Source organism: Oncorhynchus gorbuscha, linkage group LG19 (genome assembly GCF_021184085.1).
Source record: "Oncorhynchus gorbuscha isolate QuinsamMale2020 ecotype Even-year linkage group LG19, OgorEven_v1.0, whole genome shotgun sequence".
NCBI lineage: Eukaryota > Metazoa > Chordata > Actinopteri > Salmoniformes > Salmonidae > Oncorhynchus > Oncorhynchus gorbuscha.
In genome coordinates, this window is record NC_060191.1 from 17,650,220 (window position 1) to 17,665,243 (window position 15,024).

The following is a 15,024-nucleotide window of genomic DNA, read 5'->3' on the forward strand; positions in this document are numbered from 1 at the left end:
ACTCATCACAAATCCTATCACTCTCCAGGGGAAAAATAACTAGGCAACATGTTGAAAAGTATTTCAGATTACTTTTAATCATCAGTCAACCAGGTACAGCTAAACAAGTCAAAGTTTAAAAGTGAACATAAAAACAAGAGCAGCCATTTCAATTATTCAAACTCAAGTTTTACAAGATAATAGAGGACTATATCTCAAAGCTTTCTCACCACATGGCAGTGAAATAAGGGCCTATATGTTTATCTCAATGTAAGGCTCTGACAAAGAGCAAACACTCCATTTAGCTTTTTAAGGATTTAAAGTAATAGCCAGCTGTATATGCTCTTATTATGTTTATGCAGGGGCTAGGCAGTCATACTACTGAACAAACAAATGTTCTGTGTACAATTCAGGACACTGCTAGTCAGATTTCACAGCCAGAACAACATTAGGATTGCTATAATATCAATCCAGGAGTTATAAATTACTCAAAAGTACTCATATTTCCTTTTTTAATTCTGTAATTTTGACCACATCATCACGGTATACATAAATATGTTTGTGAAGTATGTCATTGTTTATGTAAAAAAAATATAGATATATTAAAATTTTCAAATATCTAAAATAGAAAATGTTATGAGGATAATTTAAAAGCATGGCAGGATTAGCATATATCCCTTTTTTTAAATCATAATGAATAACATTCATCTACATAATAAAACTAAAAGACCTCTACTGAATCAAAAGTTTCCAGTGTAACCAGCATTCTCCCTGCACCTTAAGGAAATATGTTTGAATTAATGGTACAGTTGAGTATCTTTTGGTCTCATGCTGTAAACATTGTTTAATGCTTATCAGTCCAAATTGCATTCTCACGGTGCAAAGGGTTGTCAGTTTTTCAAAGAATCAGACTCTAAGGATTGATCTACAGAATATTTACATTTTGATGAACAGCACCCCAGTGACCACTGCGAAACCAGTGAGAATCATGGCCACCTTGGGGTTCTGCGGGGAGCTTAGCTCATGGAGCAGGATCTCCATGAAGGTGATATACATAAAGGTGCCAGATGCCAGGCCTTCTAAGGTGGACCTGTCCAGCTGGTGCTGGGGGGACGACTTGGTCTTGGTGACGGCAGTGCCCAACGGGGACATGAGAGCAAAGAGCAGGAGGCAACCTACCACGGCTGACTGCCGCAGCTTGCCCTGGGCCAGCTTTAGGGCTAGACTGAAAGAGATGATGCTCTTGTGGAGGAGTAGAGCAACACAGATCTCCAGCACCTCTTGACTGTCCTCCTGTAACCCCACAGCCAGGCCCTCGAACACTGAGTGCAGAGATAAAGAAAATACTAGAATGAAGGCCCGGATGGCCGAGGTGGAGTTAAAGTCCACATGAAAGTGGGAATCCTCTCCCCCTAGTTCCTCCCTACCATGGGAGTGGTGGGAGTATCTTGAAACACAACATGCTCTTGAATACAGGGCGGATGTCATTTTAATCATATAAATATAATTCATAGAATGGACCTATCCCTTCAGACCTCTCCAATTTAGCTGGTACACCATTGACATTTTAGCTTCTAATTACTAAGAGAAAATTGCCGCTGGTCCACCCATTGTCGAATGTCAACTTAAATGATCATGTATATTCTATGATCTATATTTCTATGATTTCAATAGGTTTCCTATGGAGAATTGACAGTATAATATTAAACAACTGATATTCCCAGACATGTCAACATTGTGTGTAATTGACATTTAAGAAAAAACGTTTTTTTTTAATTCAAAAAACATATTTTTAAAGAAATTATGAAATAATATTAAAACCCTGTTCATAAGCTTTTAAATATAGAAATCTCAACTGTTTATATTTTCCAGTGATGAAGACATGTATGTCTCATGGTATGGTGTGTATGCAAAATAGGTCAACTTTGAGGACTTTTATCTTTTGACTATTTTGGCATTCAGGTCCAAAAAGTAACTTTCTGAGCACTTTTACAATGGGAAAATATGTAAGGAAGGTTCTATTCAATTGAAAATGGGTGCTGTCAAAAAGTGATTTAATACAAATGGCTTTACCTTTAAGTCACATTCTCTAAATGAATTTTGATCTAAAGTGCCACTTACCTGGGTCTACATTGCACCTCCCTGCCCCCCTGACTAAGCACAAAGGGGCGAAGCCACAAACCAGTGTTATGGAGAAAAGAACAACCAATGCTCCCAGCTTTACCTCCAGGCCAGGGACATCAGCTGGGTTCATCTGCACTTCAGATGACCACCCCGGAGAGGGCAACAGAAGAAGATCCTTTTCTGAGAGCCATGTCTGCACAACCTGCTTCTCTCTCAAGTCTGAGTGAAACAGCAAAGTGTAGCTCTCAGACACCCTCCATTGGCTTACAGTCAAATGGGGAGGGGAGACCACCTACACCAGAGAAGTTTGAGGAACATTTGCCTACATTCAAATCAAGTCAATACAAATAAACGCAGTTTTACATTTATTGCATACATTTTCATAGTGCCCATGGTTTAGGGTGAGAGACATCTGTGAAAATGTCACATTGTAACATCTGCTCTAGGATCTTGGCAAACAAATAATATGAATTCCCAGATACACTATGTGAAAGGATTTGGAATGTAAAGTTAGTGTAGGAAAGGGGGGCATAGAAAGCATGTGACTGATCTAACATCAGATAACATTACAATGCTTTACTGGGCCTGTGATAATATCATGTATAGCTGGTTAGAAAGTTTTACTAGCTATTCCATCAAAAGTTTTCAACAATTTGACTAAACGTATAGCTTTCTGCCTATGGCATCTCTCACATTACAAATCGCAAGCAATAAATAATGTATTACCTTCTATCGTATTATCTCATAAAAGGACAGCCTTGGTGAGCAGCTTGTATTGGCACAGACTTAATAACAAGTGGGGAAAAGGCAGCAAAATTACATTACTGCTATTCCAAAAAATTGCACTCCGTATGGGAAGTGGTGAGTCAGCTGATCAGAATGAGGCTGGAACGACCTCGAGGGAGGGTCATATCATTGTTTCATCAGCGCTCAGTGAAATCTGATCTCAAGTCAGATCTGCGTTTTAGCTGTCGATATTTCATCTCAAGATTGGGGGTCAGCTAAACAGATCATTCATCAGTTGTTTCGGAGCAACTTCTTACTTTCGCGGTCTATTCATTCGTGGACTTTTGAGACAAGATACTGTACATTGTATCACTCATTAAATCGCACACAATTGCAACAGATGAAGGATTGAGAGGACATCATGAGCCATCTCTAGACTTTGTATCAGTCCAGTAAATGTGCAAAATATGACAATGTCATGAGTGCCAGTACCACACCTCTGCTGCATTCTCTAATCTAGTAGGATACATACCCGCGAAGCATGTACAGTCAGTCTGTCATGCCCTGGCCTTAGTTATCTTTGTTTTCTTTATTATTTTGGTTAGGTCAGGGTGTGACATGGGGGATTAATGTGTTTTGTCTGGTCTAGGGGTTTTGTATGTTTATGGGGCTGTTTCCTTTCTAGGTAGTTTTTAGTATGTCTATGGTTGCCTAGATTGGTTCTCAATTAGAGGCAGCTGTCTGTCGTTGTCTCTGATTGGGAACCATATTTAGGCAGCCATGTTCTTTGGGTATTTTGTGGGTGATTGTCTTCTGTCATTGCACCAGATAGGACTGTTTTGGTTTTTGCATTTGTTATTTTGTAGTGTTCTCGTGTATGGTCTTGATTAAACATGTTGAACTCTAATCACGCTGCATTTTGGTCCTCCTCTCTTCAGCGGAAGAAAACCGTTACAGTCAGGCAACGTAATTTGGACTTATTCTTTTCTGGTCCTGTGTGGAGCAGTTTTTTTTTTTTTTTTGCTGTGGTCCGGACTGGCCTTGATTTCAACGTCAACAGATGTCTTTGATTGGTTTAGATTTGGTCAGGTCCAGACTGAAGTTGATTTGGCCACATATAGACTTCTATTGATTGGTCTGGTAGGGTGTTTGCCTTTCACACCAAGAACTGAGTATGTTGTTCGCTACACTGGTGTCAGAAATGGGATGGCAGCCATGACCATGAAACATTATGAGTAGCCTTAGCAAAATGCTGGAATCTCCTTAGATTTGTGGGAAATACTGTAGCGAATGAGTGTAGGCCAACACATCCCATTAAGATTTTACAGACATTGATGTCTTTTCGATATCTAATTCTTTTTTTAATAGGTCTCTATTGTACCCTACTTTACTCTACTAAACTATACTCTACTTTTAATGTACTCTATTGTACTCTACTGAATACAACTTGACTGTCCTGTACCGTGCCGTACTGTGCTCTACTGTACTAAACTGCCATATGTAACGGATGTGAAATGGCTAGCTAGTTAGCGGTGTTCGTGCTAAATAGCGTTCCAATCGGTGACGTCACTTGCTCTGAGACCTTGAAGTAGTAGTTCCCCTTGCTCTGCAAGGGCCGAGGCTTTTGTGGAGCGATGGGTAACGATGCTTTGTGGGTGACTGTTGTTGATGTGTGCAGAGGGTCCCTGGTTCGCGCCCGGGTATGGGCGAGGGGACGGTCTAAAGTTATACTGTTACACATACTCTAATGTGATGTTTAAACTTGTTAAACATACTGGCTGAGCGTACCACTCCCTGTAGAGCCTTGCGGTCATCGGCGGTGGAGTTGCCGTACCAGGCTGTGATGCAGCCCGACAGTATGCTCTCAATGGTGCTCCTGTAGAAACTGTGATGGGACAGGACACATTTCTTCAGCCTCCTGAGGTTGAAGAGTCACTGTAGTGCCTTCACCACAGTGTCCATGTGGTTTGACCATTTTAACTCCTTGGAGATGTATAAGCTGAGGAACTTGAAGTTTTGGACCATCGTCACAGTGGCTCTGTTGATGAGGATGTGCCCAGCCTCGTTCCTACTGAAGTCCACAATCGGCTCCTTTGTTTTGCTGATGTTGAAGGAGAGGTTGTTTACCTGGCACCACGCCGGCAGAGTTCCTACCTCCTCTTTGTAGGCAGTCTTGCCAGTGTTGGTAATCATGCCTACTACTGTTGTGTTGTCAGTGAACTTGATGATGGAGTTGGAACTGTGTGAGGCCACACTGTGGTGGGTATAAAAGGAGTACAGGAGGGGACTGAGAAAGCACCCATGTGGGCCCCTTTTTTTGAGGATCAGTGTGGAGGTGATGTTGCCTACCTTCACCACCTGGTCAGGAATTCCAGGACCCAGTTGCAGAGGAAGGAGTTCAGTCCCAGAGCCGTGAGCGTTGTGGTGAACATAGAGGGCACTATGGTATTGAAGGCAGAGCTATAGTCGAACAGCGTCCTCACATATGCATTCCTTTTGTCCAGGTGGGTGAGGTACGTCTTGTGTCAGACCCACTGAATTGCCCCTCCACTTTGTCCCTATACTTGTGTCTTATCTTAATCGATCTGTATTGATCATATTTATTCTGTTTAACCATGCAATTGTGCCCGGTCACCTTGCCATGTTTATAAGAAGCATCTCTCTCTCTCTGTTTCCTCACAAGGCTGCCATCATTCCAAGTTTTTTATTTGGTCATTCAGCAGACGCTCATATCTAGAGAGACTGACAGTCAGGGCATTCAACTAAGGTAGATAAAGAACATATCACAGTCATAGCATGAAAAAAAACATCTAACTGTTACTAAGAATGTTATTGTAGTTGAAGTGGTCTGTTGATTTATTCTGGAGGTTGGACTAATTTGAACATCATGGCCACAAGTTAAAGCTTTTGAAAAAGCTAACCTTAAGTGCATGTGACAGATGGGAACAATAATAAATATTCTGTTGCAGTCTTCAGTTGCAGTCTTTCCTATATTTTTGTGATAGAACGCTTCATTGAGAATGTATGTGCAGTTGAAATTTGTCCATAGAATCAATGACAGGAAAATAAATGGTTTTTCACATCTGTAAATAATGTCTTTTTGACATCTGTTACAGACATATTTGATGTCCCTATAAGATGTCTTCTAACCTTTCATTCAGCACCTGAAATGCACATATGGAAATGTTGCTTACTAGGTAATGTATGTTATTACTTCCTGTATTGAATAAAAATATCTTGATTGCATATAATATTGTTTAGAATTTAGGCCCATCTGTGTTTTTCAAAAGATCACCAATTATTTTCTGTATTTATTGAGAGGCAGAAATTGCTGATGCCACAACCCAGTTCTTATGAGGTGAGATCATAAAGAGGCAAACCTTGCCTTGTTTAAGAAAACGGAGTTGCATGAGTCATAACTGCCCTATTTTGCAATAGTATACAGGAGATCCTATCCCGTGTATATTTGCCATAATAAAACAAACACAATATAAAGGACATTAATATATTAAATACATTCTCTGACATTTTGGCTAAAGGCCTGGTTTGGGATTCAGCATGTAGATACAGCTTTTGAATGTATGGTGTTATTATATGTACATGAATGCTCAACGACACTGTGTTTCCTCCAGCTCCAGATATTGTTAAAGGTCTCTGGCAAAAGCTCCTCTCAATAATCCTTGAAGAACGTGACACTGGAAGGGTTCTAACAAAACTGCTTTAGCCCAGGATGGATACTGGGATGCACACACAGTACCGGGCAAAAGTTTGGACACACCTATTCATTCCAGGGGTTTTCTTTATTTTTACTATTTTTTTACATTGTAGAAAAATAGAAGACCTCAACTATGAAATAACACATCTTTCTTTTGTAAACAAATCAAAATATATTTGATATTTTAGATTATTCAAAGTAGCCGCCTTGATGCCAGCTTTGCACACTCTTGGCACATTCTCTCAACAAGCTTCATGAGGTAGTCACCTGGAATGCATTTCAATTAACAGGTATGCCATGTTAAGTTCATTTGTGGAATTTCTTTCATTAATGCGTTTGAGCCAGTCAGTTGTGTTGTGACAAGGTAGGGGGGTATACTGAAGATAGCCCTATTTGGTAAAAGACCATGCTCATTATGGCAAGTACAGCTCATATAAGCAAAGAGAAACGACAGTCCATCATTACTTTAAGACCTGAAGATCAGTCAATCTGAAAATTTCAAGAACTTTTTAAGTTTCTTCAAGTGCAGTCGCAAAAACCATCAAGTGCTATGATGAAACTGGCTCTCATGAGGACTGCCACAGGAAAGAAAGACGAAAGGATAAGTTCATTAGATTTACCAGCCTCAGAAATTGCAGCCCAAAAAAGAAATGCTTCACAGAGTCCAAGTAACAAAAACAACTCAACAACAACTGTTCAGAGAAGACTGCGTGAATCAGGTCTTAATGGTCCAATTGCTGCAAAGAAACCAGTACTAAAAAGACACCAGTAAGAAGAGATTTGCTTGGGCCAAGAAACACGACTAATGGACATTAGACTGGTGGAAATCTGTCCTTTGGTCTGTTGAGTCCAAATGTGAGATTTTTGGTTCCAACCGCCGTGTCTTTGTGAGACGCAGAGTATGTGTGTTATTTCATAGTTTTTAGGTCTTCACTATTATTCTGCAATGTAGAAAATAGTGAAAATAAAGAAAAACCCTTGAATGAGTAGGTGTTTCCAAACTTTTGACTGGTACTGTAAGTACCAAGCATCAGTGGATTCTAAGCTGTGCCAGGATCAGAGCACAGACTGAATCAAGGCGGTGACCAAAAATGTTGATGTTTAAACGGAGGGCAATAGGGCACTGGGTATGGTGCAGAGACATTGGGCCTGAGTGGGCAGACTACTACCCAGTTCAGCCCCCTCCTGCGAAACACTTCCATATTAGCCTCTATTAGCTTCAGTGGCTCCCTGTCATTGATAATGGTGCCACACAACAGAGAGGTTTTCAACCACGTGTGCTCAGCACTGCTTCTTCTGCCTGCTTTGCCTGCTTTGCTCAGGGTCACTGGGTTAAAGGCCTCATACTTGTACTTGTACTTTTGGTCGAGTCTCTGTTGTAGTTCCTCAACGAAAGATCCTATGTCACCTACCTCACAACACCAAGAAAGAATTCCCTAACATAGACACAATAGGTGATTGAAGAGAATAGGCTATTTCAGCTCAAGATACATTGCATGATGCATGTCCATACATATAATTATAAATAACACAACTAGAGAATGTTCTATGTCAAATGACTGGACCTCAGAACTGTGGCCATCAAGGACTGCAGTTGTGCACATCCCTGCTCAATAAAAACCACACTGGCATGCAAGCTATGAAGGCCTACCTCTTTGGCCAACAGGCGATAGACCGTTTTTCAGATGATGGGTCTGTCCTGGGCACAGTTTTCGGGCAAGTGAGCTGTGGAAAGTGACTGCAGGCATACTCTGTCACATGTCTCTGGATGGCACCAGTAATTCCCTGGCCAAGCACACTAGGAGTCACCCCCAGCGCTTGCACCCAAATGGTCTCCCCACCATCCACCAGCAGGACAGACTTTGCCGCCACCTACAGGGTAAAGGGAATGATACAATTTCACGAAGTTGCATTCAAGATCACAACATTTGGCTGCCTTTTCCATTGTTGATCAGTCAATCAACTACAAAGAATAATGAGACAAAATGATCCGTGTCTATTGTAAATAGATAAGTGCAAAGAGAGCAGTGAGCACATACAAAGATTGACTCACCACCCTGCTATCCATTTTTGCAAGGAACACCAACAGACCAGGCTCTTCCAGCCATCATTGATGTGCCAGGCATGTAGTCCAAACCATCAAAACTGCTTTGAGATATCCATGACCTGTTCAAAGTCAGAACTCCAGGTGGTGTGACGCACTTTTAGATTTTGCCATGATCCCCTGAATGTTGGCAAAAGTATAGGCCTTTGCTTACTTCAGAACTCAATACGATACTGTAACTGATCCTTTCCAGTATGTCCAGTATCATCTCTAACACACTGCTACATTTTGCCTCCAAAGTATTCACACCCTCTTCTGTTTTTTTTATTGGTAAATTGCCCTGGCCAATCAAATGCGTAAAGTGGGAGGGACTTCGGGGTTATTTGACGATTATGAACTGCACAACGTCGGTGTAAATGTACTGATTTATAAAAGATACATGTTTTTGCATTATGGCATAAGTAAGAAACAGAGAGAAATCCATATACTCTATCAGTTAGTGATTTTAGAGCCAACAGGTTGCGCTTAGGCGACGCACATCCGCCGTGTTAGTATGGTTATTCGCCCTACGGGATGATTGACATAAGAATTGCCAGCTGGATTTTTGGGAGAAATGCGTCTTACACTGGTTGATCTTTAAATACTACTCGTCTGCATTTTTCTCCTCTGGTTGGGCCTACTATTGTTGTAATGCTCTTGAAGTAGACCTACATATATATTCTGAACAACATCGCTTCTGAAAACAGCAGCAGACAAGTAAGTTGTTTGTGGTGACATGAAGCTATAGTCGGGGAGTACAATGTAACTCTTACTTATACTGCTTGACAGGGAAGGGAATCCTACACATGACCGAGGTATAGTGTCAAACTCAACATCTAATTCGAACCAATAAGGCAATCGTTTACGAATGTTGAATTTTAATGGATCAACTTTATTCAAGTTCCGCAATGTAATAGTTTGAGATCATTCTCTTAACACTTGGCAGAAATATGCCGACAATGGCCTACAATACAGAAAACATACGTATAGACAGACTATAGTTTATTAAATAATACTGGTGTGGGTCACGTGATATTATTATTTTTGCTAGCCTAACTTGTAGGTCTACATATTACATTTGAGGTCAAAAAAGTCTAATGATTGTGATTTTATGAGGGGTTGCTATTGCTATTGAGAAAGCCTATCAGTTTTTTAATGCAACTGTGTGTGCGTGCGCGTGCGTGCGTGTACCAGGATGCTGATATCCGCTTGCGAAAGGACTCCCACTGATTAAACAGTAATAATATATATAGCTCCACCCTTTAACAGCTCAATGAGCAGTTGCCACACATTCTTCATGCTTTATAAATCTTAATTTACAACAACATAGATATGAGTTACAAATACTTTAATAACAAAGAGTTGTAACACTGACAGTGCAATAAGAGAAGTACACAAAAGTGAACTGAATTGCTAAATATTTTGTAGTACTTCTAACTGCTGTTTTGTTTCTTCTAGGACATGGATGTAGAGAATGGAGAGCTGTTTTTCAGACACAAGGAGGACAGTATGACAGAGGAGAGTTGGGGACTGGAAGGGCCATTTTCTTGCTCTGATGTCATCTATGCTGGCTCTGAAAAAACCCTGGATGAATGCACGGTAGACCCCCAAAGTGTGCGGAATGTTTCCAATTATAACTAGTTGTACAATATAGTGAGCAAATTTGCAAAGATCTGGGGCTATATTTTCTCAACTTTATTTCTTAACACATTATTAACATGTAATCATGTATTATACCATTTGCTTAAATTATTACCAAATTCCTCTTCATTTGTTACAGGGTCTAAACGACAGCGAGCCAGAGGATGTGCTTTATGCCATCAACCCAAATGATGTCTTCCCTACCAGAGCCCCAGTGGAGACCTCCTCAGAGAGCGACAGTGGCATCTCTGAGGAACCTTGCTCCGAGAGCCCCCTAGCTGCCACGGTGGACCCCTCTCAGGCCCCCACAACTATCTATCAGGTGGTCTATGACATCAGCACCCTGGCCAACATCAAGACGGAGCCAGAGCAGCATAGTGTCGATGTCATTTCCATAGAACTCGGTGTGTGTGTGTGTGTTTATGTATGTATGTGTACGCTTGCACACATGCATGTGTGTGTGTGTGTGTGTGTGAGTCCATGTGTGTTGGGTGGGAGTTTACTCTCTTTTCCTATGTCAGATGAGTGGCGTTCTCAGATGTTGATCTCGGAGTCCTGTATTGTCAACGAGTTACCTCAAGTATCCGCTGGGAGATTTGACCATGGTCACCTTTCTACCCACTCTGCTTCCACCTCAGGCCCCACCAGTCCAGATAGCCCACTGGTGAGACCTAAAAGGGGCAAGTTGACTCAAAAATCAGAATTTTCAGACCACAAAAGTGGTCTAATGCCAAGATAAGTCCATATTCAATGGCATCTGTTGTGAAGATCCTGCCGTATGCATTAGGACAAAGTTGCAGGGCTCAATCCCAAATGAATAGGGAATGTTTTTACCATCTAATTAGATGTAAACAGTGACAATCTTTCCTGCTTACTTATAATTGAGGCCTGCAAATGTATTGTAAAGATGTGGTGAAATCCATAGGCCTCAGTCCCTAATGAATGGACAAGATAGGCACACAAGATAGGCACAATATGAAGATAGTGGGGGAGGGGGATAGTTAGTCTGAGACCCCAGGTGGTTGTTCAAGTGTCTCTCTATGGGATTATGGCGGTGAGGATTATAAACACAATACTCTCTTCTCCTGATCAGCTTTACCCTGATCTCACGCTGACTGAGGAGGAGCAGAAACTGCTGAACCAAGAGGGGATCTCTCTGCCCAACAACCTGCCCCTTACCAAGGTCAGACACACACGCACGGTAGATGTTACACTATTCAATGTACCCAAATCCATTACTCCCCTGCATGCACTTGGATTACATTACTTTTGCATAACAACTTTGACATGACAAATGACTTTGTTGTATATTTTTTTATGATTTGACTGAAATTGTTTAGCTCTGAGTTGAATTGCATCTAAATGTACTGGACTGAATTCCCTTCTAGGCTGAGGAACGGGTTCTGAAAAAAGTGAGACGCAAAATACGCAACAAACAGTCAGCCCAAGACAGCCGTCGCAGGAAGAAGGACTATGTGGATGGGCTTGAGAGCAGGTGAGGCCTGAGGCTTCTATTTGGCTCCATGAAAATTGGACCCACTTTGTAGTTCATGGTGGATAACCTCTACAAACAAGTCACTTGCATTTCCTTAGCATTTTCATTTGTGTTACAACAGCGAGGCATGTGCAGTAGGAAGTTATGACAATGGGTCCTTCTGTTCTATTCTGCCACTGAGTTATTGTTGACTCTCCCCAATGGGCCGACACTGTCGGACAGTAGGAATACTTTTCTGTCAGTGACCCTAGGTATTTTCTGTGTCTCAGGGCAGCAGCTTGCTCAGCGCAAAACAAAGAGCTACAGAGGACCGTGGAACAGCTGGAGAAACACAACATGTAAGTAAATTGGCTATCACCTTTTTGCACTGATGATGCTCAATGATGATGTGTGTGTCTTGTTAGTTCTGGTGTTTTTATAATATCTCCATGCACAGGTCTCTCCTGGCTCAGCTGCGCAGACTACAGTCGCTGATCAAGCAGACGGTCACTAAAGCAGCACAGACCAGCACCTGCGTCATGGTGAGACCTCCATGCCTTTGTGTACTTTCAGGGTGATCTTTAAAATAAGTGAATTGAACGTGTGTCTGTTGTTTCCCCATCAGATTATCCTCTTCTCTCTGGGCCTCATCATCTTCCCAAGTTACAGCCCCTTCAACTGGGGCTCCTCATCAATAGAAGAGGACTATACACCAAAAGGGGGTTAGTTATCCATTTAGGAATTAATAATGGATTATTTCTCTTATGAAAACTATGAAAGTTAAATAGCCTTCCCTCTTCTTTACCGTTTCAGTTATCTCCAGAAACATCCTCACAGATCCTGCTTCATCCTTGCAAGCTGCTGAGGATGTGGATAACCATATCATTCAGCCAGATTCCCTACCCGTTTCCCGTGACCTCAGTCAATCAGATCCCCCGGATGCTTCCAGAATACTAAAGCAACCAATAGAAAGTCCCAAAATCACTGACATTGAGGGTGTGGCCCTGGAGGAGAGCCAACCAGGGAACAGCTCGACTCTGGTTGACGGGCAGACTGAACCTCTGGCCCTGGGCCTGCTGTCAGCAACAGGAAAAGGGAGCACAAGCCTTGATCCCACCAAACCAGCCCACGCTGATGAGATGTAGACAGTGTTGATGAACTAGTTTGACTGCATTCAATTTGCTTTATAGAGCTCTTCAAAGCTCCTTGCCTTCATTATGGACAATGGAAGGAATATGCTTGGGCGAGTCCAATATGCTGCCCCATTACCACATTGGTTTTCAACAAGACCCCTTTGGGTGCCTTCAATGCCTAACCATTGCCTTACTCTTTTTTGGTGCTGTGGTGCAAACAAGGTTTAATCTGGGATTCGGTGGAATGGTCTTCAAAATGGGTTAAACATTTTTGACTTTTCTATTTAAGTACCACTTCTTAATGTTTGTGTGGAAAAGGTTTCTAACTTTGAACTCTGAGGAGTTAGTTAGTACATCCTGTGGGAAGGATGAAGGTTGTTCGATTGTAGCTGGAAAAACACCACAGATATGAATATATTGTTTTGGCTATGCATTCTTAAAGCAAGTCTTAGTGTACACCACACACACACTCCTTGAAAGTGAGCCTACACCGATGGATTATGTTTTTGACTAACTACCTTACTTATGTGTACATTAACATGTTTGTGAAACTGCCTAGCTAGTTTCTGACTGGCATCTGTGCTCAATGTAGTTTGCAGCTCCCATAACTGAATGCTGAGAGACTCATTTTGCACTGTAAGCAAACTGTCATATCTTTTGCGCATACTTAAAAATGTCCTTTGGCCCTCATTCGGTTAAGAGATAAACAGTGTGTACAATCCAAACATATCCTTATCTTAAGCATGACATTGTGGTCCAAATGTATACTCTTCACAGAACTTGCTATCCTAATTTTAGTGGTTGCTGGTGTCCTATTTTATGTGCTTTACTTTACTTTTTATATTTATTAAATGGGAACAATACTGGTTTTGCTTTATGGTAATTAAATAGCCCACCTGAAGATTGATTATTCAGAGCATTGAAGAAATCCATAAAAAAATGTATTTGTAACGGCGTTCTTCGTTTGTCAAAAGAGAGTCGGACCGAAATGTAGCGTGGTGGTTACTCATGTCTTTAATGAAGAAAAACGGTACGATACATGAAATAACTAATAAATACAAAAACAACAAACGGAACGTGAAACCTATTACAGCCTATCTGGTGAACACTACACAGAGACAGGAACAATCACTCACGAAATACAAACGAAACCCAGGCTACCTAAATACGGTTCAAAATCAGAGACAACGAGAATAACCTGACTCTGATTGAGAACCGCCTCAGGCAGCCAAGCCTATACAACACCCCTACTCAGCCGCAATCCCAATAACCACAAAACCCCAATACTAAATACAACAAAACAAACCCATGTCACACCCTGGCCTGACCAAACAATCATCGAAAACACAAAACACTAAGACCAAGGCGTGACAGAACCCCCCCGCCCTAAGGTGTGGACTCCCGGACGCACCTCAAAACCATAGGGAGGGTCCGGGTGGGCGTCTGTCCCATGGTGGCGTTTCCGGCTCGGGACGTGGACCCCACTCCATTAAAGTCATAGTTCCTCCCCTTCGCGTCCTGGGATAATTCACCCTCGCCGCCGACCATGGCCTAATAGTCCTCACCCAGAACCCCACTGAACCGAGCTGTCCCTCAGCTCGGGACTGAGGGACAGCTCGGGACTGAGGGGCTGCTCGGGACTGAGGTGGCAGATCGGGACTGAGGGGCAGCTCGAGACTGAGGGGCAGCTCGAGACTGAGGGGCAGTCCGGAACTGAGGGGCAGCCCGGAACTGAGGGGAAGCCCGGGACTGAGGGGCAGCCCGGAACTGAGGGGAAGCCCAGTACTGAGAGGAAGCCCAGTACTGAGATGAAGCTCAGGTAGGTAGCCAGCTCCGGTAGATCCTGGCTGGCTGGCGGATCTGGAAGATTCTGGTTGACTAGCAGATCTGGATGATTCTGGTTGACTGGCAAATCTAGAAGATCATGGCTGACTGGCGGATCTAGCTGCTCTATGCAGACTGGCAGCTCCTTGCAGACTGACATCTCCTTACAGACTGACAGCTCTGGCTGCTTCATGCGGACTGACAGCTCTGACTGCTTCATGCAGACTGACAGCTCAGGCTGCTCCGAACAGGCAGGAGGCTCCGGCAGCGCTGTAGAGGAGGAAGGCTCTGATAGCGCTGAACAGGCGGGAGACTCCGACAGCGC

The 15,024-nt window shown here is 42.4% G+C and overlaps 2 protein-coding genes across 7 annotated transcripts; one reads left to right on the forward strand and one right to left on the reverse strand.

Annotated features, from left to right (window-relative positions):
* Nucleotides 1–58: 58 nt before the first annotated feature.
* LOC124004715 (zinc transporter ZIP1-like) lies at nt 59–8,890 on the reverse strand. 5 transcript variants are annotated; one of them, XM_046313430.1, is made up of 4 exons: nt 8,598–8,890; nt 8,196–8,416; nt 2,101–2,322; nt 59–1,301 (listed from the first exon to the last, which is right to left on the reverse strand). In XM_046313430.1, exons 2-4 carry the CDS (start codon nt 8,290–8,292, stop codon nt 916–918), a joined length of 705 nt encoding a protein of 234 aa, XP_046169386.1. In that variant the 5' UTR covers nt 8,293–8,416; nt 8,598–8,890; the 3' UTR covers nt 59–915. The 5 variants fall into 5 exon arrangements, 4 of the variants coding, with proteins under 4 accessions (XP_046169386.1, XP_046169387.1, XP_046169389.1 ...); XM_046313431.1 differs by having other exon boundaries at nt 2,101–2,395; XR_006833514.1 differs by having other exon boundaries at nt 1,173–1,301; nt 2,204–2,395.
* Nucleotides 8,891–9,094: 204 nt separating this feature from the next.
* On the forward strand, nt 9,095–13,741 carry LOC124005469 (cyclic AMP-responsive element-binding protein 3-like protein 4). Of its 2 annotated transcripts, none has more exons than XM_046314764.1 (10): nt 9,095–9,344; nt 10,086–10,226; nt 10,408–10,672; nt 10,790–10,932; nt 11,362–11,451; nt 11,657–11,763; nt 12,033–12,101; nt 12,200–12,284; nt 12,368–12,464; nt 12,556–13,741. In XM_046314764.1, the coding sequence occupies exons 2-10, from the start codon at nt 10,089–10,091 to the stop codon at nt 12,885–12,887; spliced, it is 1,326 nt and encodes a 441-aa protein (XP_046170720.1). In that variant the 5' UTR covers nt 9,095–9,344; nt 10,086–10,088; the 3' UTR covers nt 12,888–13,741. The 2 variants fall into 2 exon arrangements, with proteins under 2 accessions (XP_046170720.1, XP_046170717.1); XM_046314761.1 differs by having other exon boundaries at nt 9,101–9,344; nt 10,086–10,241.
* The last annotated feature ends 1,283 nt before the right edge of the window (nt 13,742–15,024 follow it).